At 35.2% G+C, this 21,607-nt stretch overlaps 1 protein-coding gene across 1 annotated transcript in view; it reads right to left on the reverse strand.

Annotated features, from left to right (window-relative positions):
- RPGR (retinitis pigmentosa GTPase regulator) overlaps positions 1-21,607 on the reverse strand; it is a 50,909-nt gene that overhangs the window by 17,533 nt on the left and 11,769 nt on the right. Inside the window, exons 4-12 of the mRNA XM_062515175.1 lie at positions 21,397-21,459; positions 19,710-19,868; positions 18,041-18,190; positions 12,989-13,147; positions 5,695-5,850; positions 5,047-5,171; positions 3,736-3,915; positions 2,707-2,872; positions 1,309-1,415 (exon numbers count right to left, since the gene is read on the reverse strand). Coding sequence (XP_062371159.1) covers positions 1,309-1,415; positions 2,707-2,872; positions 3,736-3,915; positions 5,047-5,171; positions 5,695-5,850; positions 12,989-13,147; positions 18,041-18,190; positions 19,710-19,868; positions 21,397-21,459 — 1,265 coding nt within the window. The remainder of the gene's footprint in view (positions 1-1,308; positions 1,416-2,706; positions 2,873-3,735; positions 3,916-5,046; positions 5,172-5,694; positions 5,851-12,988; positions 13,148-18,040; positions 18,191-19,709; positions 19,869-21,396; positions 21,460-21,607) is intronic.

A 21,607-nucleotide genomic window follows, 5' to 3' on the forward strand; every position in this document is an offset into this window, starting at 1 on the left:
AATGTTACACAGCAGAAATTTTCCTTGGAATCTAATGCCATTATCTCTTCCACATAAAGCAAGAAACCAAAAGGCAACATAGAATACTACTAGGTGGGAATAAATAATGACATTTTGCTCATCCCTTGCCATATATTCCAAATGACATGAAAATATTCTCTGCTGCTGACTGTTAATTGCTATATTTTTTTTCAACACAGTGAGCATGGACAGTTCTCCTTTCAGACTCCCAATAATTTGTATAACCAATATGACATTAAAGGTTTTCCCTCCTCTTGTCACTAAGATGTATGCTGCCACAGTCTAGAAAAAATTGAAAAAAACTATGCTGTAACAGATTGCTTTAATTCAGATCCAAGAAGAGCAATCATTTATTTTGTATTTTGACACGTTTGACTGATGGGCTTTTCTTCAAATTTTTTTTACATATTTTTTTTTAAGTATTTTAAAATTGATTCGTGGTAGGTATAAAACCAAAAAGGAGAAGGAAGTCTAGCACAAAAAGTGTGCAATATGTAAATAATGCTTCAGTAAATTAATGAAGGCCATGCTGTGCATTGGATCTGATCAGATTTTTTTCTTGTAAATGAAAATAAAGTTTTAAAAAGTTAAATAAATTCCATGCACAAACAGACTGTTAAATTACTAAGTACTTTTAAATGGAAACAAATAATAATTCCTATAAGATGTTCAATCATTCCAGTATAAGTGTGGCTGCATTATGGCCAGGACATGTCCCTTCTGCTGAGATAACAAAATGTTTTGAAAATTGTACAAGTGATAAGGTGAACATATTTTTTAAATAAAATAAATATGTAGGAACAAGCTGGGGGATCACCAAATAATCAGAATGTCTGGATTTTGGCCTTCTCTTTAATATGATCCACCTGTATTAAAAACCCTCTTCTCAAACAGGAAAAGATGCTTTTCTGCTTCATTTCCTGCAATTCTCTGTTGGAAATCATCAAGAAAAGCATGGCCAGAGATAGAGATCACCATGTGGCCTCCAGCATCCTTTTCCTTTTCTTCCTGGTTTCCAGACCTAAAGCATGAGGAGGCACTGCACTACTTGGACTGCTTCACTTTCACATCACAATATTACTTTGAAAACTAAAGCCTATTTTAGCACTGGGTAATGTTGATATAAAATGCATGCTCATTTAACTGTGTGTCAGTACTTCTTGGTGTCACATATGATGATCTGGGCTAGTCAGGAATTCTGTATTACAACCTGAAACACAATTTAGTTTCTTTGTCTCCCCCTGCAAAAAATTACAGAATTACAGATCCATTATTGGAATATATTACCATATTTAGGATGTCAGTTGTATCCCCAAGGTTTCTGTCAATATTTTCATTATCTGAATCTTGTTCTGAAGAGACTTCACCAGGTTTATCTTTTTGATGATTATTTTCTGCAAGGTAAAATTTGGGGGAAATAAACAAATGCCATAGCAAAAAGAACTATATAGAAAACAGAACATCCCACTCTTATAAAATAGAGATTATTCCTATTTTGCTAACATAGAACTGAAGTCCTCAAATTCTTCATTCCCTCAGCCCAAGACACAATAGAAACACTTCCATCCCTTCATCATTAACAACAGAGGTAGCTCAGCAATCTGGTCTCAGTGCATTGTAGATCTCTGATAATTTCTGCAGTCTTTCAAAGCCTAAATATTACCTGGGACAAAGATTCTTTTGGATAATCTCTTTAATAATAAGGTAACAGACCAAATTATCTGCTGTCATGTTATCTCCATTGTATATTACCTTTGTAATGGATGGAGAGACAGTGAGTTTAATGCCACATTATAAAAATGTCTCTGCATCATTAAGCTCATCAGGTCTATGACCATTTTGTACAGCACAAAACCTGCGGTTTTAGGCCTAAAAAGACTCCGAAGGAAATTCAGATTTTATGGTATTGCTTTCCTGGAACCAGAAATGCTAATGGACATGCTGGCAGATTTAATCATCTTCATTCTATGAATGAATTACTTTTAAACTAGAATTGTCTGTCCAGTGAATCTGAACTAACTGTTACACAGAAGCTCTGCATTCTGCACTCTTCAGTATTGTTCTTCCTAGGAAATCACACAGGCCCAGGATTCCAGGCAAGTCCAGAGCTGCTCTAGAGAATCTATGCCAAAGTCCAGTGCTGTATTATGGTTATCCAGACTTATTCATCAGCTAGAATATCATAAATCATTATTATCTTAGATAACAAAGAGTGAAGAGTACTTCTGCATTTCCAAGTGAAGAAGAAAAGTCCTGTAGGAACTAGTAGACCTCTCTTCTTATCCAAGCTCCTTGTAGGCTTACCTATGTCCTTAAGACTGTTCCTAATTTTTGTTTTGTAGTTCCTTTTCTTTATGTGTGAAAACAGAGTAAGTATTTAATGCTCTCACGATATTTTTGTGAAATCTTATTTGTAAAGGGTTAAGTAACCACAAGAACAATTTATAAATTGTTTTTATTTCACTTAAGCCTCCTCTTAATATTTAAACTTGTTTTGCAAACATGAACAGTGTGAGGCAATTCTTATCTGCATTTCTCAGTATTCATGCCTGTATGCTGCCAGACCCTCCTGAGGTAAGACTGAACCTGAATCTTCTGACAGGTTCAAAATGCACATTTGTTTATGAATTATGAGAGTCAAACCATTCTCATCAGAAAACAGCAGGAGATGTGGGGACACTTCACCTTTTTCATGGTCTCCATCCCTCCCAGATTCAGCTTTAGGATGACTTGTTGCAGAAAACCAGAAGGGGCTGGTGTTGCTTGTCACAGGCAACGAAGATTTTAAAAAGCCTTCCCCCATTGGAGGCAGAGTTTGTGCCATTCGAACAAATTGCTCTGGTGACCTTTCCTTTAGAAGATTGAAAACAATACATTGAGAAAAAGGGTAGAAGAAAACAAATGTAAGCAATCTCTCATACTTATCAGTGGTATTTAATTTTAGTTGATGATACAGTTTTGCAACTTAATAAGCGTAAAAAAATATCTTCAATATTTTAATTATTTCTAGCCCTAAAATTGGGCAGGTACATAGTGGGATTTTAAAAATAATTTCTATGCAATCCTAAAATATAAACAAAGGAAAAAAACCCAAACTTTTTTTCCATGCCAAATTAAAAATTAGTCTCTCAAATAAAACCAAGGTATTTAATCTACAACATCAATACATTTTTACAGAATAAATTCAGGTTTTGGTAGAGTTAGTTCTCAGACAGGTAAGTGAAATGATCCAACTCATTGTGCTGTTTAAGGAAATCACATGGAATGTGTAGTGGAGAAAAAAGAGCAGAAATCAATATTTTAAGTAGCTACATCAAATATTCTCCTTTGATATTTTATAAACCATGAAATTGTTTCATATATTCAAGGACTCAGCAAAAGAGTCCTGTTCTTGCTACTTGAAAAAAATATATTTCTAAGATAGTTTAAAAAATGCAAAGGAGGACGCTCTACATTTTAGAAGAAAAAAAAATTACAAACCAAATTTGAACTTCTGTCACAGAAATAATTAAGCAAAATCCGACCAATACCTTTTCTTTTCCTCCTACATCAATTTTTAGGACCAAAGTAAATGTATATTTTTCATATTATACATTAAAATGAAACAGTTTAAGAAGATACATATAACTGCTTGGCATATGCTGTGATTTTAGCTTTAAAAGTGATTTTGTTTCCTGAAAGAAGTATGGCAACTCTGAATACCTCTGCACTTACCCTCTCTCGACGTCGCATTCGTGCTGCTGATAATTGCAAAGTGTTTGCTAGTACAAAGTCCCCACTTGTTTGAGGGATAGTAGCAATCAAACGAGGCTCATATAAATCTTCCAAGAGTACTTCAGATCCTTTAGGTCTTGGAGCAGCAAAAACCAGCATGTGACAACCACCACAGGCAACCTACAGCTCAAAAAAAGGTCTCATTACTTCAATTGCAAGTATCAAGGATGTATTTTTCTTACAATTATCTCTAGGGGTTTAGATGATAAGAAAAAAATGTAGTAAGACACCTCAAATGGCTTCAAATTTAGTTCCTAATTATACCAGCAAGATAAAAGTACTTAATTATATTTTTTAGTGACTAGTGATCCATGTCCACTTCTAGTTAGTTAAATACAATATATTTGTATTGAACAGAAAAAAAGAGAGGCCTATACAATTTTTGATAGAAAAGACAGAAAAGATATTTCAACTTATTTTCAAGAGATTTTAGTTAATTATTTTGATACAAGTCAAATGAGAGCAATACTTATACTTCTGGTGACTCAAACCTAAATATTTTATCACAAAATCAGCAAAAAAAATGTGACACTCTCCAATAGATGCAATATTATTATGTAAAGATCAGGGGGTTTACTTTTTTAAAAGGTTTAAAACACTCACTGCTTCCAATAAAACTTCCCTCATCTGTTATTCCAGTAAACAAACGGAAGTGATCAATAGACTTTTGTCACAAATTTTGTTCAATCCTGATTCATGTTAACATTTTTCATGCTGACAATTCTGTGACATTTATTTCTTCTGCACCTCAAGAAGCAGATGAAGAAAGTTCCCTTACATGATTCACAAAAGAAAAGACTATTCCTGGTTTCTTGTCTGGTTTGGATTAAGAAAACCTAACACTTCAAATTTTCTTAAGATTTAAAGATATTCTACTATGCAAAAATTACCAAAATATAAAAGATGACTCTGTGGTGTTCACAGAAAAGATATAAATTTCACAATATTTCCAACCATCCAAGAGCAATAAATAATTCTGTTTATAAGCCACCACAGCTCTGAAGACCAAAATACTGTGGCACAAGAGTACTGAATAAAACCCTAAGGAGCAATCTGTATGGGTAGCCCAAGTCAAAGACATTCTAAACTAAATGAACACTGTGCTAAGCATATATAATTTCCTCTTTCCTTTGGTTTATGTTGTCCACTATTTAAATGTTACAGAAAGAAATAATTTCAGTTCCCATTAATAATGTGTTTCATAAAAAGATAAATATCTTGGTGTCTGAAAAGAATGAAGAAAAGTTTTACCAAAAGGACTGTGAACTTCAAGAAATTGTAACACAGAGTGGGATCAAACAGATTTGTAAAACTCTCTTCTCCAAATCCTAGCTTGCCATGTCGTCCATCTCCAAAAGTAAACATGAGGCCATTCTCTGCATGTGGGAATAAAAAAGGATGTTAAAGATTCAATGCAAAACCAGGATAGAACCATTACAAACAAAGTAACAGGCCATGAAAGTAAGGAATATTTCCCTTTCTAAAGCAAAACCTGAACTATTATTTTTAGACCTTCAACAGATGAGTATTAGTAAAAAATATGCTTTTTTTTCAGACAAAGTACTGCCTGAGATTTTGGTCTAACCAATTTGTAAAAAAAAAAAAAAAAACCACCCCAACAAAATAACAAGATTTAAACTATACAGAAAAACAAAGGCTTCTAAACAAGAATATTCGTTAGCAAGGCATGATTAGGTGGTTATAATTCCCCAGGAGATACAGAGTTATGCTTGGCATGGCTGTGAGTCAGAAATTTATATCAAATTCACCTTTTTCACTGGCTCATTTCACCTTCAGAACAAGTAATGGATATGTCTGCTACTGCTCATTGCACAAGGAAAACTTTCACTGTATAGCAGAGAGTTGCTAGAAGTGTTCCAGAATTTTGCGCTCCCATACCTGCTATCACAGCAGTGTGATTTTCCCCACATGCAATGTTATGTATTTTATGCCTCTTCAAGTGTTTCACAGGCTTTGGTACTGAACTTTCAAACACAAAAGTGCCATGTCCCAGCTGCCCATATTGTCCAAGTCCAAAGGTATAAACAGCTTTCTCTGAAATTATACAGGCAAAGTTAACAACAAATATGCTAATACATATATTTATTTATTTGTTTTTTCATAATAACCTACATTCTATTCACCAAATGGAAGGCCACTGACATAAACATCATCAAAAAAATGTTTGATCAAGTAAAAAATGTGCCAAATAATAAATTACACTTATCAATTATTAATATACAACAACATGAAAAAACAGGAATTGAAGCACTGAAGTATACACAGAAAAGAATTTTAAATGGTTCAATATGCCACATATTTTCTAACATAAATGCAAAGTAATCCACTGATCATATGCACACAAATTTAAAAGAATGTATGGGAATTTACATACTGCAATCAATTCAAGACCACAATGCTTATATATATATATGCATTTTCAAAATAGCCTCATCTTAATTTCTTGTTCGCTCCATGAACATTGTATGACCCTAAATCTAATAGACAAGACCTCATAATTTGTATGTAAGAAGAGACTGGAACAGTAACAGAATAGGTTTCAGTATTCTGTTCAGCTACCAAATCAGCCCTGCAATAAATACAGAGAACACTATAATTGTGTTATCTTATGACAGAATAATCATCTTTCCACATTTATGTTTTGTCTGTTTAATGGACTGTCTGTGCCAGGAAAAAGAAGAAGAGCTCCTCCAAAGCAATAAATATTCTTGGTGTGTGCATCCCTGGCATGCCATCACAACAGGGGAAGACTGTGAAGCTTGGAAATCTTGATGAGGTCATGCTTGAACAGAGAAGTTTTATGGGAAAAAAGGAGAAGTTTTCCTAGAATTTTGTTTCCTGCCCCTTTTTCTTTTGCATGTAGGCAACAAAGGAAAAATGAGAGAAATTCTACTTAAAGCGCTTGAAAAATCATTATGAAAAAATGGGAAGGATTATGAATTAACAAATAATATTCCATGTTAAGTTAAAAGAACTTTCCAATTTCAAAGGAACTCTCATGAAATAGTAACACTACATATGATATGGAAATGTTATTTCTAGGAAAGTATTTTCCTTTCTGTTCCTTATATATTGTTCCATACTAAGATGCAATGAATTGACATAATTTTTAAAAGCCCAATGGTCTTACTTTTTTTTTCTTAATTATCAATGAAAAATACTGAGTAAACCTGTTTTTATTACTAAATGTAATATTTTACTAGTAAATTACATTTTATTATTACATTTTACTAAATGTAATAGTCTCCCTCTGCTGGAAATTTTGGTGCAAGAAAGTAAAACCTTCTTGGGAGTTTTAAGTAAGAATTCTCCTGTAATATTCAGACTTTCTGCATACGAATCAAGAAACCACGCCTGAAAGACAGGAGCTTTCTCTAAGCAAACAAAGGTCTCATCTTCATTTTAGTAAATGGCTTTCTCAGGATGGCTGATTCCAAAAATTCTGTTTAGAAGAACTCCATTTGTTTTAACAAATCTTTGGAAACTGGCAGGTCTTGCAACTACATGGTTTTATCTGACAAACAAAATTACTTTGAGTGAACTACAAGGTTTTTGTTTTTTTCTTTAATCCTAGCATGAAACATGCAACATCTTTTGCATTTGTGTGGAAAGGGAAATATTCTCAAATGTTAGCTTTAAAAGTGCAGGGAATTTTTTTCTTTCCTCTGTTTCTACTGAAAATGAGGAAAAAGGCCAATCCCAAGCCAGGTTAGAGTGCCTTTTATATGATGAATAATTTCTTCTGCTGCCCTTATAGACCAAGGGCACCTAAATGTTGCTCCTCCTAAATTTGCTTCTTAGTGGATTATCAGGGTAGAGGAAGAAAAAACTTTGCAGCTTTCTTAAATGATTCACCACTCTGGTACAGAAGTGAGGTCAAACCTCACTAATAACCCCCTTTAGTAGAAACGTGGTATTTCCTTCAATCTGTCTTTAGAAGTGCGTGGAAAGAGAAGCATGGAAAAGCAACCTGACACACTTATTGATAAAATGATGGCTGAATTTCATCATTCTGAACACAGCAGCAGCCCATGAGAGGGCACTTGAAGGATGAAGAGAAATGGTTTCAGAGCTTGCACAGAAGACAATGGCTTTGCTGTTCCAAGTGACCTCCGGCACTTCACTGCTGGAAGAGCTGCTTCTTTACTTCCTACTCCCCTTTTTGGAAGAACAGGGATATTTCCCTGTAACTGTGTTATCTTCCATCTTTGCAGGCATCTTTTGTAATCTCTGTGACCATTCGCACTATCAATAAAACAGTCCCAGGCAAAGAGCTATATAACTTTCACAGTATTTTCTAGAACATGCTATTTGCTGACAGAACTGCGTGAGCTCAAAGAATGTTTTTCAGAATCGTGTCTTCCCTGCTATGTATCTAAGGCTACAGATGAAGTTAAAAAGTCCACAGAACTAAAAAGGAAGCAGGCAGGCAAGTTTATATCATAGAAACATAGAATAGTTTGGGTTGGAAGAGACCTTAAAGATCACCTGGTTCCAACCTCTTGGGCAGGAATACTTTTCACTAGACCAGGTTGCTCAGAGTTCTATCCAGCCTGGCATTGAACACTGCCAGGGATGGGGCATCCACAGCTTCTCTGGGCAGCCTGTTCCAGGGCCTCACCACCCTCACAGTAAAGAATTTCTGCCTAATACCCAATCTAAACCTACTCTCTGTCAGTTTGAAGCCATTCCCCCTTGTTCTGTCACTCCAGGCTCTTGTAAATAGTCCCACTCCATTATTTCTTGTAGGCTCTGTTCAGGTACTGGAAGATTGCCATAAGATCAGCAGAGAACCTTCTCTTCTCCAGGCAGAACAACCCCAATTCTCTCAGCCTTTCCTCACAGGGGAGGTGCTGCACCCCTCTAATCATCCTGATGGCCTGTCCACATAAATTCATTTCCCTTGAACATAATCATTTTTATCATTATTACTACCACTACTATAACTATTATGCCAATGAACTATTCACTCTCACAAATAGCTTTATTTTTAAACAGCTTATGCTGAAAAATGTTACTGTAAAAAATCAACTGTCAACACAGTGTTCAGTATTACCAGAGTTAGAAACTGGATTTGGGGATTTCAGTATAAATAGTATACAAGTTTAAGAATGGTTTGAAAAATTTAATAATTTTATATGGTTTGAATTGTGAGTTCTGCCAGGAAAAGGTAGAGCTTTTACACCCTTTTTGTCCTCTTTCAAAAGAGTGCATTGGCTTTCTTTTCTTTTCTTTTTAAAAGACCTTGAGACAGAAGATGAAAAATCCAACATTTTACATACTAATGCACTAATGTTCTTATGTCAAATGCTCTATTCTCAAAGGTCTGCTTCACTTTTTCCTTTGAAGAGTTATCTTTGCTTTCCTTCCTTTCAGAGAATGAAAGGAAGTAATATATCCTACTATAGAAAAAATTATTCCCAGAGGATGTGTCCTCAGCTGAAAAAAATGCAAGATATTAAGGCCACTCCAAATAATCCGTTTCTTCTTCTCTAATTTCTAGATTCTAATTTATTATTTTTCTACCTTTTAAAACACTTTCTTGAAAAAAGCATGCAAATTGGGATTGCTACTCTCCCATATTTCATTTGCAAGTGATGACACTAACAGCTTTCATTTGAAGCAGAAAGCACCTCCAAGCATTAGGAGTAGTTGGTGCACTTTTTTCAGTCTCTGAGAGAATGAATCTGGCATGAGGACAGGATCTTCTTGGACTGGCTGATTGACTGCCATGAAATGAATAACTTTGTGCTCTCAAGATTTTGCACAATAGAATTTCTAAGTGCAATTCTGTTTATTGTCTAGAACAATTACAAATGTTAAAGGCAGAGGTAACAATAACCATCTTCTGTGAAGAAGATGGTTTCCAATACCACTCTCAACAAATTTCTAAAACCAATCTTTAAAAAAACTGGTTCTTCTCTAAATTATTGTTCTCAACAATTTAATTCTTGTTCTCTGGGAAAAGTAATTGAGTTTCTCATTTTGGAAGAATTTTGGAGCAAAAAAATCCCGAAGAATTATTTTAATATATACTTCCTACCTTTTACTATGATACTTTTTCAGAGATTCCAAATAGTACCTTGATTTAATAACCCATATAACAGTGGCTCTTACCATACAAAATTGCCAATAGAATAAATAACAGTCATGAAAAAGAAATCAAATTAAGTGTTTTGGAATAGACTAATTACACGTGAGAGGCAGGAAGAAACTTCCCTTGTACTCTGTAAGATAACTGAATTATGCATTCTTCTAATTTGATAAACTCTAAGTAGAAATGATGTCAAGAAATGAGCCAAGACATCTAACAGTTTTCTGCTGTTATGACATATGGCATTTTCTCTTGTGTTTTTGCTATGTTAAATGAGATGGATGAAGCAGGGGAATATTTAAGAGTCACACACTCAATTCTTGTTTCCTGAGACTGAAACGTCATATCCTTAAAATCTGGAAAGATCCTGAAAGGATGTAAACCATGTCAGTATCTATTGAGTTATTAAAGGCAAGCAGCACCCATTTTCATGGAGGAAGACATTTGAAATTCAGAGTTTCTTCAAAATTGCATTACCTTCTTAATTTATAAAAATGACCTTAACAGCTCATTGTCATGTAAATTAAATGCAAATGTTTCTGCACCTCTTTAAAGCTATATAATCAGAATTCTCAGTTTCCACTTCACCTCAAGATGCAATTTAGGACTAATTTAAAGTGAACTTTCTGGTGTAAAGTCATTAATGTATGTATGTCACACTCACTACATTTTTAGTATCCATATCTATCTCTTTTCAATATTTTCTTCAAATTTTGCCTTGAGTCAGAAAATTTTCTCTATGTCAATACTACTAAGTATCTTTCATTTGAGACAGTATTTCCACTATCCTCTTCTCTTTCTCTCAAAGGGTCTTAGTCAGAAGTTCACATCTGTAACCTATTTAATAAGAGTTGAATCACATTTTAAAAATATATTTGACTTTTCATTCTTATCACAACTATCAATCTTTAGGAAATGTATTTCTGGGGGCTATAGTTTTCCTCTTTTTGTGACTCAACTCAGGTACTCAACACTTTGATCATCAGCTGCCAGCTCAGCCAGCACTAAATTTCTTATTTACCTTCTACTGAAGAATTTATTTCCATAAGCAAGTAAATCTTACATACATGCATACTTATTGTATTTTGTTCATTGCATTTTTTCTAGGGCATTTATATTTCCCTCTTTGTTCTAGCTCATGTACAGATTTTACTATAATGATGATGGCATCCAGGTCTGTATCTTTCTTCTAAATCTCTGTAAATTGGTTATAATAATTTTTCTTTATTACATGAAACACCATTAAGTCAAAATAACTATTGGTTGAATTCAGATTTATGCTTAAAAAAACTAATCAATGATGATAATCAAGTTCTTTCTACAAAGCTTTACCTTATAACTCATAAAATAATGCTATGATTTATACATTTGTTGGTCCCAAATCTATGGCAGTTTTTTTTCACTAATAATGATAATCTGATTTCACATAAGGAAATTTATTTTGTGACATAGAATACTGGCAGAGTAAGACTGCATGTTGGTGGAAGAAGGGAGGCAAAGGCACTGAAATGTAGACAAATGTTTACATTATTTCCTGGATTGGCTACTTCTATTTCCTCTTCATAGTTTTCCCAAAGGAATTTTAACCTACCCAGAATCTTGCAGCTTGACTCACTACACAGCATTGATCTTTCCCAGCATTTCACTTCCACCTTTACTCTTTCCAATGGCTTGCAGCACAACACCACATCAGAATCGTCACAATCTCCCTCAGTCAGATTTTCAGTTTATATTTTAGAAAGTTTGGCTACATAACCTTGAAGGCACATCACAAGATTGTCAAGAGACAACTATAGAGAACCTTCAGAATACAGGTTTAAGGACTGATATCTATACATCCAACTTGGTTTTACAGCTTCTTCATTTTGGCAGAAAAAGAAAATCATGGACTATACAATTTTACACATATTATATTAATTACAAGCTAAAGTTGATATTTTTTGAACTATCTTCAGGTAGAGTCAAATTTATGTTTGCTGCTTCTACATCACTCTAGGTGAGGATAGGATTTGTGGAAAGAATTGGCTGCCACTGCTTTGCACGTATGCCTTGGAAAAGCTAAGTCACCTCTGGCAGACAACTATTTAACAGTTCAGTAACACACAGCATTTTCCAAGTACTATATGTGTGGCCCTGTGAACTAATATGTAACAGTTATATTTGCTGGAGTTTTCATAACCTGCACAATATGTCAAATGTATATGTCTGTAATAGTTTCATATTTATGCTAAAGATTCTGCTCAAAGGCACAAGCAAATTCTGCATCACAATAAGAGATATTTAATACATTCAGGTATGCAGTAGATAGTGAAGCTACTTGAAAAGTGACTTCCTACACACCTTCCTAAATATTCAAGAGCATTTAAATTTGTTACAGAATGGAAGCTTTCCTCTAGAATTTCCCTCTCACTGCAATAAGAATTTCAAGCTCTCTAGAGGAAAGAAACATGAATCATCTGTGTTGCACCAGGTGGTGCAGGTTTATTACAATTCCAGCAAGAAAGGCATTCAGCCTATGTAAAGTTCTCTTAAAATACTATTTATTGCAGCTAAGACTATAAAGGAAAAGAAGACAGGATCAATAACCTTCTGTCCCTTCAGAGGCTGGGAATCCTGAGCTGTGTGGAATTGAAAAGGACCCCAGCATGCTGTGCAGATCCTGTCCATGGAAGGTTACCTCAGTTTGAGCTCTTACAGGATTTTCATACATCCAAAACAAGTCTATACATCATTTATACTGATAAATTCAGCATTTTATACTGAATAAAAGGGACATTCAAATGGCAACTTGCTGCTGAAGTTTCAGATAAAAGCAAGGACAGGCAAGGGGTGCCAGCCAGCAGCTGCCTGGAAGCCCCTCTGTTAAAATCACTTGGCCAAGTTCATCCTGCAGCCAAGGGACACGGGCAGTGCAGCACAGGCCTGCCTTAGCTGGGTGGCACATGGATTTCTACCTCCTTGGTGTACAATGGTCTTCCAGTTAGGATCAGTATCCAGCATTTCAGTGGGATGTACATTTTTTAGAGTTAATGGAGTTTAAATTACAGGGCTGTAAAAAAAGCCAGTTAAATTGCATACCTGTCAGCACCACGGTGTGTTCTCCACCACAAGCAACCTTTTTAACCTTTTCCATAATTCCCAGTACAGGCTGTGGGACTCTACTGCTCTTCAGCTGTTCAGGGAATAATCCCAGTTTCCCATTCACAGGTTCTCCAAAAGTATAGAGCTCACCATCTCCTGTGAAAAGAGCAGAGCATGGTTTCCAGCATATGCTCAGGAGCAAGGATGGGTTATCAAGGCTGCTGCAGACACAAATTATAAAGACAGAAAAGTGTATGAACATTACAGGATAGCTGAACATATTTGTGTAATGCCCAAACAGCTGCTTTGATGGGACACACAGGTGCTAAATTTTAGACCCCCTCCAAATTCATAATCACAGTGTTTTCCAGCAAGGAATGTGGCCACAGGAAAAACAAAACCATATACATTCTGATTCTGAGAGGTGGTAATTCCCTCTGTAATCAGTATTTAAGTCAACTGAAGTTGTTCGTAAGGATCTGAACTGAAACAGAAAATAACTTTGATGGAAAATGAAGCAGGGTCATCCCAGAGCACATAGCACAAGATTGTGTCTAGACATTTCTGGAATTATCTCCAGTGAGGGAGACTCCACACCTTCTCTGGGTGCTGTCCCATTGCTCGGTCACTGCACAGTGAAGAAATTCTTCCTCATGTTCAGGTGGAACTTCCTGGCCATCAGTTCCTGCCCGTTCCTCCTGTCCCATTGATGGGAGCAGGGAGCAGAGCCTGCTCCATCCCCTGACCCCTCCCTGCAGACACTGACAGACAGGGATGAGGGCCCCTCTCAGCCTCATCTTCTCAAGGCTTTCTTACACTCTTCTACACCTCTTTTCTAAGAGTTTTTTGCAGTCATTTTAATCTGCCTGTGCTTCTTAAGAAGCAGCAAATTATCTCAGCTGCAAAAAATTAAAATTTAATTTAATTTCAAACCTATGGACTATGTTTAGGCTTCTCTGCCTAGTTTGATTTTCTGTTTTAATTCTTATTTCTATGTGCAGAAATACTGTGAACAGGCTGCTACTTTGCTATTATTTGCATTAGCGTCAATTTTCTGTTCTAAAAGAGTAGCCCAATTAAAAAGATAAAAATCAACTGCAGTGTGAGGTTTTCTGTAATCAAAATTCTGCTGACAAAAAGAGATTTTATAAAGTATTCTAAGTGGAAAGAAAGAAAAAAAACCACACACAACAAAAATAATCCTCTATTTTTTGGAAGGTACATATTTTTTTCAATACTCTTAGATCAGCCATATATTTCTAAAAACAAGTTCAAAAAACCCCAAAAGCACTTGGGAGATAACTACTTCCACAGTTCCCTTTGAAGAGACCAGCAGTTCTTTTTAAACATTATTGCACTGAAAAAATTAATCCAATCACTATCTAATTAAGAGGATTAGAGATTCAAATGGCCAAGCCTCCCAAACTAATCAAGTTTATTACATTTTTTCCACTTAATAATCCAGCTAACAAAGATAAAACCATTTACCAAAGCAATTTTTGAATACATTACACATCCCTTTTAGGCAAATAGTGGTCTAAAAATGATGAAAAATAGCAATCAAGCATAAACAGAACCCAGTCAAACTGAGATAAATTTTGAGTGCAGTATGTGTGCAGTACATCTGCATGCTGAGGACATGATGTACTGTTTGCAGCACACCTGAATTTTAAGGACACTCCGTTCACAACAAAACCTGGTTATTTAATTTTTCTCCTCTCATATGAGTCACACTCTCACATGTTGAAATTTGCCTAATGTGGCACATTTTCTGTATCACTAAACTTAAAACCACAGGACCAGATCAAGAAAATGGACAATAGAATGGAAAATGTCCCTCAAAGGAAAACGTGCATTTGAGAGTAGATAAGAGACCTGGCTGGTGGCAAATGAAGGACAAAAATGAGCGGACAAAAGAACTGAATAACTCTAAGATTTCTTGAATAAATAAAGAAGAAAAAGAAAATAAATATTTATTAAGATGAAATTGGTTAAAACTGTCTCAAACACTGAAATTCAGAGCTTGGAATTGTTTGTTGGATGAATGATTCTTAAACCAGTTCTTAAAAATAATGGCAAAATACATTAAAAAATAATTCAAGGAACCTGCAAAGCTCTCTATGAAAAGGCATCTTCACAATAAGAATCTATCTTGATTACAGTTACAGTTCAGGCAGGGGAAACACTAGAAGGGGTCTAACACATTCAATTCCTTTCTGTTTCCACAAATCTAATTCTGCTCTAGAACCCAGAGCAGTGGTGAGATACATCAGCTTTTCCTGCTCTCCATCTCCTGCAGTGAGAAAATGAGCTGTACATGCCTCCTGAAAAATTGTCCCCTCCTCAGTGTGTGGTCAAAGGAAAGGCAAGTAAAGATAAGTGTGTAAATGCTCAAAATTGTTGCTAGACTCTCCCATCAGTTTATTTCTGTGTTGATTTGCTTGAGACATAACCCTGACACTGGGATGCAATGTCCAAAGCCTGCAGAAAGGGAGGAAAGGAAACATACTGGGAAAAAACCCTAAAGAGAGCTGGAAGTGACAGACTGAAAGCTTCTTTTCAGTGGAACTCTGATGAATGCAAAGGAGAGGGAAAGGGAGCAAACAATCATCTTTCAAATATGAACTGAGTAATCAAACTAGTGCCTAATTTGCACATGGAACTGAGTCAACCATTGTCCGTGCATGTGCCTAGTCTAAATTTCAGAAGTGGGGTTTTTTATTTAAAATATTCAGGATTCTGAATTCTATTCTACAACCACATTGGCATCAGTGGAGTCCACGTGTACAGGTGACACATGTTCAGCATTTAAATTATTGTCTGCAAAGAAGGACTTCTAGGAAGCAGAAGGAAGAAGGCTGACATAATTTTTTTGGAGCTATAAAAGGCATTGCTCTTGGCTTTATAGCAGTTAAACACCTTAAAGATAAAAGTCTACTAAAATAAAATCTTCTAAAACCCAGCAATGTCAAAGAAATAAGAACTTCACTTTAAAAAGAAAAAAAAATAAAAAATAAAAAAACCCACCTTGGAATCCATACTTTCTTATTCAATACTCTCTTATTAATGAACATGCTGCCCTGGAGAGGGCACTCTGTGTCCACAATATGTTTTCTAGTGTCCTAGTGAGCCACCTTTTAGTTTTAACCCAGAATGCCCGTGTTCCCCACAGGTTTTTCAGCCAGTGCACACCTTATGTTAAACACAAACATATTAAGAAAGGGAGCCATATGCCATGCTCATCAGTTCAGTTTGACAGCATTTGCCAAGTCTTAAATGCTGCAAGTATGTTACACTATTAAAAACTGTGTATTGTTTGATGTCTAAAAATCAAAATGTGGTAATTTTATAGAATTCTAATAACTGATAAGTAACACATCCTGTAACTATGGTATACTCAGAATAAATGCATAAAGTACATTTTTAAACACTGTGTGAATATACACTGACAGTAGTGTAACAGAAAATCGATTCTGCAGAACTACTTGGATGTCCAATACCAAATTTTTACAGTAGTTGAAGTATCATTCAAATAAACTGTTGGCAAAGGGCCAAAGGAAAACAATTTTAAAAATTATGCTTTCCCCACAAAGAAGGCCATGTGCGTGTCAGCAGCTCCAGTGACATAGACTGAACCTAATTCATGCAGGACTTGCAGATATTAAGACTGAAAATTAAGATTTTCTATCTCATACTCAGGCCTGCTTAGGTAGTAACATGTCCATCCTCCTCATTTTCAGAGGGGATAACCAGTTCATTCTTCCTATAATATTTTAAGAAGGTCTATTTTTTTTTCTTACAAGCCTAAACCTTTTTTTCTTATCCCCTTCCATTAAAAGTTTCCACTTCCTTAGGGCACTTGGCACACACTGTTCTCTTTTTACTCTTAGATATCTTTCCTCAACCATTCTACTACTGATGAGAACTTTTGTTATATCCTGCTGTACTCCTGAACTTTCAGCTCTTGGCTCGAAGACAGAGATACACACATTACTACTGCAGCCTTGAAGCAAGTACCTTTTCCCTCCCCCCCACTTATTCTGAGTCCAGGAAGCTGTAGTTTTCCAAGCAGGTGCTGAGGTCCTGATCAGCCCCAGACACTTAATCCATTTACTGTGATAAAGCATTTGTAATAAAAGTTTCACACTTCTAGCATATTACCTAATTAATATTTGTCCACCGTAGCAAGCTCTCATTCTGTTAACAGCATGTTCTCGGAGAGCAATATAGATATTGTATGTGGAAAAATAACATTTATCAAGTAATCTGGGAAAGGTATCTGATGGAATAGCTCCTGGGTACCCATTAAAAGCTTTACTATCAAAACTATCGATGCTTTAAAATCTTTAATTACTCTAAGGGGACCAAACAGTAAAGTTTAATAATGTAAATCTATATGGCTGAGAGGAATTCATAGCTGCTCATACATAATGCCATCAATACTGGCTGATAATTCATCCATATTGACATTATTAAAAGATTAGTGGACTCTTCACTTTAGAAACCAATGGAGAGTTGGGAAGAGAGAGGTGGAAAGCACAGGGAGGTTTGGTTTGGAGATCAGACAATAGCTCACTGTAGCATTGCTTCTCCTCATATCACTGCCAGTTTAACTGACCTCAAAACTGAAATTTTAAGACTGAACAACCAACTTGGACAACAATCTTTTACTTCTAACAAGATTAATTTGTTCTCAACATAGCAACTCAGTTCAATATTGATATTTCTAGAGAAGATGAAATTTACTATTTGATCATATGAAAAATAACATCAAAGAAGTTGGATTTTTGAAACCATAGTTTAAATCCACAACATATGCAATAACCTCTATGAAAACAAACTGTGATACTTCATTCTTTCTAACATACTTTTACACAACAACGTGCAAATGCAGAAAATTACTGCAAGTTTTTTCTCTGTGTGGTATAAGACTACATAGGAGGCTTTCATTCACATGGCAGTTTTTAACAACTAGAGGGTATCAAGTTTCAAACAACTATTTGAAAACCACTGTCTTGTCTCCACTAACTTCTATTCCCATTCTCTTACCTGTAATCAAGGCAGAATGATAATATCCACAGGATACAAAGGAAACAGGTTTTCCAATATCCACTTTACAGGGGACACTGACAGAGGCTTCACTGGCCAGGCCAATCTGACCTTCTGAATTATCACCCCACACAAAGAGCTGCCCATCCTCTACAATGAAGACACGGATAGTTAATAGAGTTAAAACAAAAACTAATAAAATGTTCATCTACTTACTGAAGAGTATTTCAGAAACTCTGTATATGATACTACTGAATGCCACAATCTCAAGAATATAAAATGATAATTTAGCACAATGCAAAATAGGAGTTGGAAATAAGAGGGTTTTCCTTAAGCTATTCAGAAGTGACACAGAACACTTACACACCAACCAGTGTTAGGCCATAAATACCAACAGAAAAAGTACTATGTGAAAAACACTCCTTCAGAGAGAGGAAGACTGAGTGAGACAATTCAGTTGCCAGAGGTCAATATGAAAATATTACAGTGAATTTAAGGCATCTCCTCATTTCTAGGTCAACTCTTTCCCATTTATCCAAACTTATTCCCTGTTCTGACTTTGGTAAGCATCCCACTTACTCATGCCTTATCTTTCACTTCTCCTCACATGTGGTTATATTCACCAGCTTCATTTTGCTTTCCTTAAACTAGTACATGTCCCAGATTTATTAAGACCAACTTTATTGAAACAGACCAAAGACAACCATAAAAAACAAAAACAAAACAAACAAACAAACAAACCAAAAAACCCAAAAAAACCAAAAAACAAAACAAAACAAAAAAAAAAAAACAAAAACAAAAAAGCCCCCCAAAAAACTCCCCAAAAGGCAGTGAACAACATGAAAGGTCTCTTTAGATAAGATCTTCTCTATGAGTATTTCTTATCAGTGGGAAGTATGTTTTGAATAAAAAAGTATCACCTACATTGCTAGTGAGGTGGTGTTAGGAGCTAGAATAATTCAAAATTGCCCTAAAAAATCTTAGGAGAATGTCAGCAACTGGCATAAAAAAATACCAAAAACCAAACAAGCAGGCTAGCATCTCTCTAAAGTTCTGAAATTACACCCTCAATAATTTACTCTAAACAGAAAAAAAACTGCTTTGTAACAAGACTTGAAAAATTGCTTTATAGGGTAATAAAGGACCACCCATCCAGTGTCTGAAGTATTGTAACTGTGTGGATCTCAGCATGTTGTGATGTGTCATTGGTATAATTCTGCCACCTGGGAAACAGGTGAGAGGCTCAGCCTCTCCTAGAATTTGTAAGGAATGACACAGCTGTGCAGCCTGTACCAATGGACCACAATAGCTGCAGTAACAAGTGGAATTAGACATGCTTAGTTTTCATAGGATTCATGTTTTGTAGCTGCTTTCCCTGGAAATGAACCTATTTTGTTTTTTCAATTTTGAGGGTATTCATACTGTTCCTCCTCTGTAAGTATTTCTACTAAACTTTCACAAAAACTCTAAGAAGTTAATGAGACACACACCTCCTACCAGACTGTTAAAACAGGCAATTGGCTTTCAAAAAATTACTGTGGCTACCAAGGAAAGAGGACAGCGAGGACAGAAAATGCACCCACATATGCAGACAGAATGATGGATTAAATTATGTTCCTGGAACCAGGTTGGACACACATAAATAGATTTTATTAGCAGTTGTTCTCACCAGTTACTGCTGCTGAGGTGTATGATCCAGCTGACAGTTGCTTGATCTTGTGCTGGTTGGTAAAAAAACTAATTAAATGAAACGTGGTCCTTTCCTCTGTGTCACCTAATCCCAACTGGCCTTCACTGTTTCCTCCAGCAGCATAGACATTTCCTTTTTCTGCATACAGAAAAGCACAGGTAATACACAGAAAGAAGAAACCACAGCAAGTAATTTAATTTTCAGTGGAAAAAACATCACAAAAACGTTAGGGTCTATTGTTCTGAAACACCTTCCAGCTGAAATTAGCAGTTTCTGTTGTAGCTAGCAAGGTTTTCCAGCACACACTTGGAGCAGAACTTTCTAAAGGCCTTACATATATTTAGACTGCATTTCCCACTATTCTGGAGACTGATATAAAAATAAATGTGATTGGAAATTCTGCAAGAGCTCTGAGAAAATGACTACCAGTAGCCCTGGCAGCCAGAAGTAGCTCCTTCCACAAATAATGTATATTTTGAGATAAAGCATGAAGAAAAGGGTGGAAGATGTCACACACAAGAAAAACTGAAGCTGTATTAGTAGGTAAATTAAAGGAATTAATAACATAATAGTTTTGAGTACTATAAATGAAATATATTTTTACTTAGTTTTTTATTAGAAATATTTTACTTATTTTAATATTTAAATAACTTCTGATTCAATTAACCAGGTATTTTTTGCAGAATCTTGAATTTAACACTGATGACAGATAACTTCAACTTTAGAGAACTTTACATTTTATATTTTTAATTTTAGTATGCTTCACATCTAAAGTGCTCATCTATGAAGAAACAGATACAGCCTATTATTAACACAAACCCAAACAGAAATGTGATAAATAAACTGACATATAATTTACAAATGGCCATAAATTATCTAGCCAGCATGTACACCAAAGGTGACTAATATTTACCCCGTGCAGTCTTGCATACTTGATTGTTATTAGTATGTTCTATTTTATTCTAACAATCTTATTTGCAGTGTTCAGGGTCTCCACATACATAAACCTCCTAATCATCAAACAATCCTCTTTACAACATTACTGAAAGTTAAAGGATTGCAACTACAAATATGGCTATTCCATTACATAAATTACAGAAGTATGACAAGAACCTTCATAAATTCTCTGTATACTGCATCTCTACAAATTTATTTTTAAATTAAAATTTACAGTTTGTTTATTTATTCATAGCTTAATAAAGCAACTTGTCATTGAAATAGCAGATTATGTTGTATAACCAAAAATGCAACAAAATTTGAAGACTTGAAAACATTCAGTTCTAACTTCAGACTAATAAAGATTATTTGTCAAAGGTAAATTTGAATACAGATGAATATAAAAATAACAATATATCTTTACAAGGCTGAAAGGAAATATTCATAATTGTTAACCAGAACCTCAAATGCAAGCAAGATTTTTTTTCCATATGCCTATTACTAGGAAATTACTATCTAAAATTAGTTTATAAATGCATTTGCTCAGAATAAATTTACAAAATCTAAAAAATACTGAATTCTATGAACTGGATGTCAAACCCCTAAGTTTTAGAATACCCATTTTCATTTTTTTTACCTTCTTAAACACTTCTGGGGTTACGTATGTAATTTTGCATGAAAGCAAAGGAAGAAACGTATCTTGAATATGTATGAGATAGAGGTTACATACCTGTGTAAACTAAAGTGTGGTTTCTTCCACAAACAGCAAGTTTTGTTTTTTCTGGTTTTAAAGCTAATAATTAAAACCAAAGAGGAGGGAAAGTTATAAACAAGTTGATAGCCAGTTCAACAACAAAATATTCTGTGCTCTAGAGGGAGCTCTGATATCTTCTTTTCACATTTTAACCAACAATTATTACAAGATTCGTTGCCCATTTGAA

This window comes from Cinclus cinclus, chromosome 2 (genome assembly GCF_963662255.1).
Source record: "Cinclus cinclus chromosome 2, bCinCin1.1, whole genome shotgun sequence".
NCBI lineage: Eukaryota > Metazoa > Chordata > Aves > Passeriformes > Cinclidae > Cinclus > Cinclus cinclus.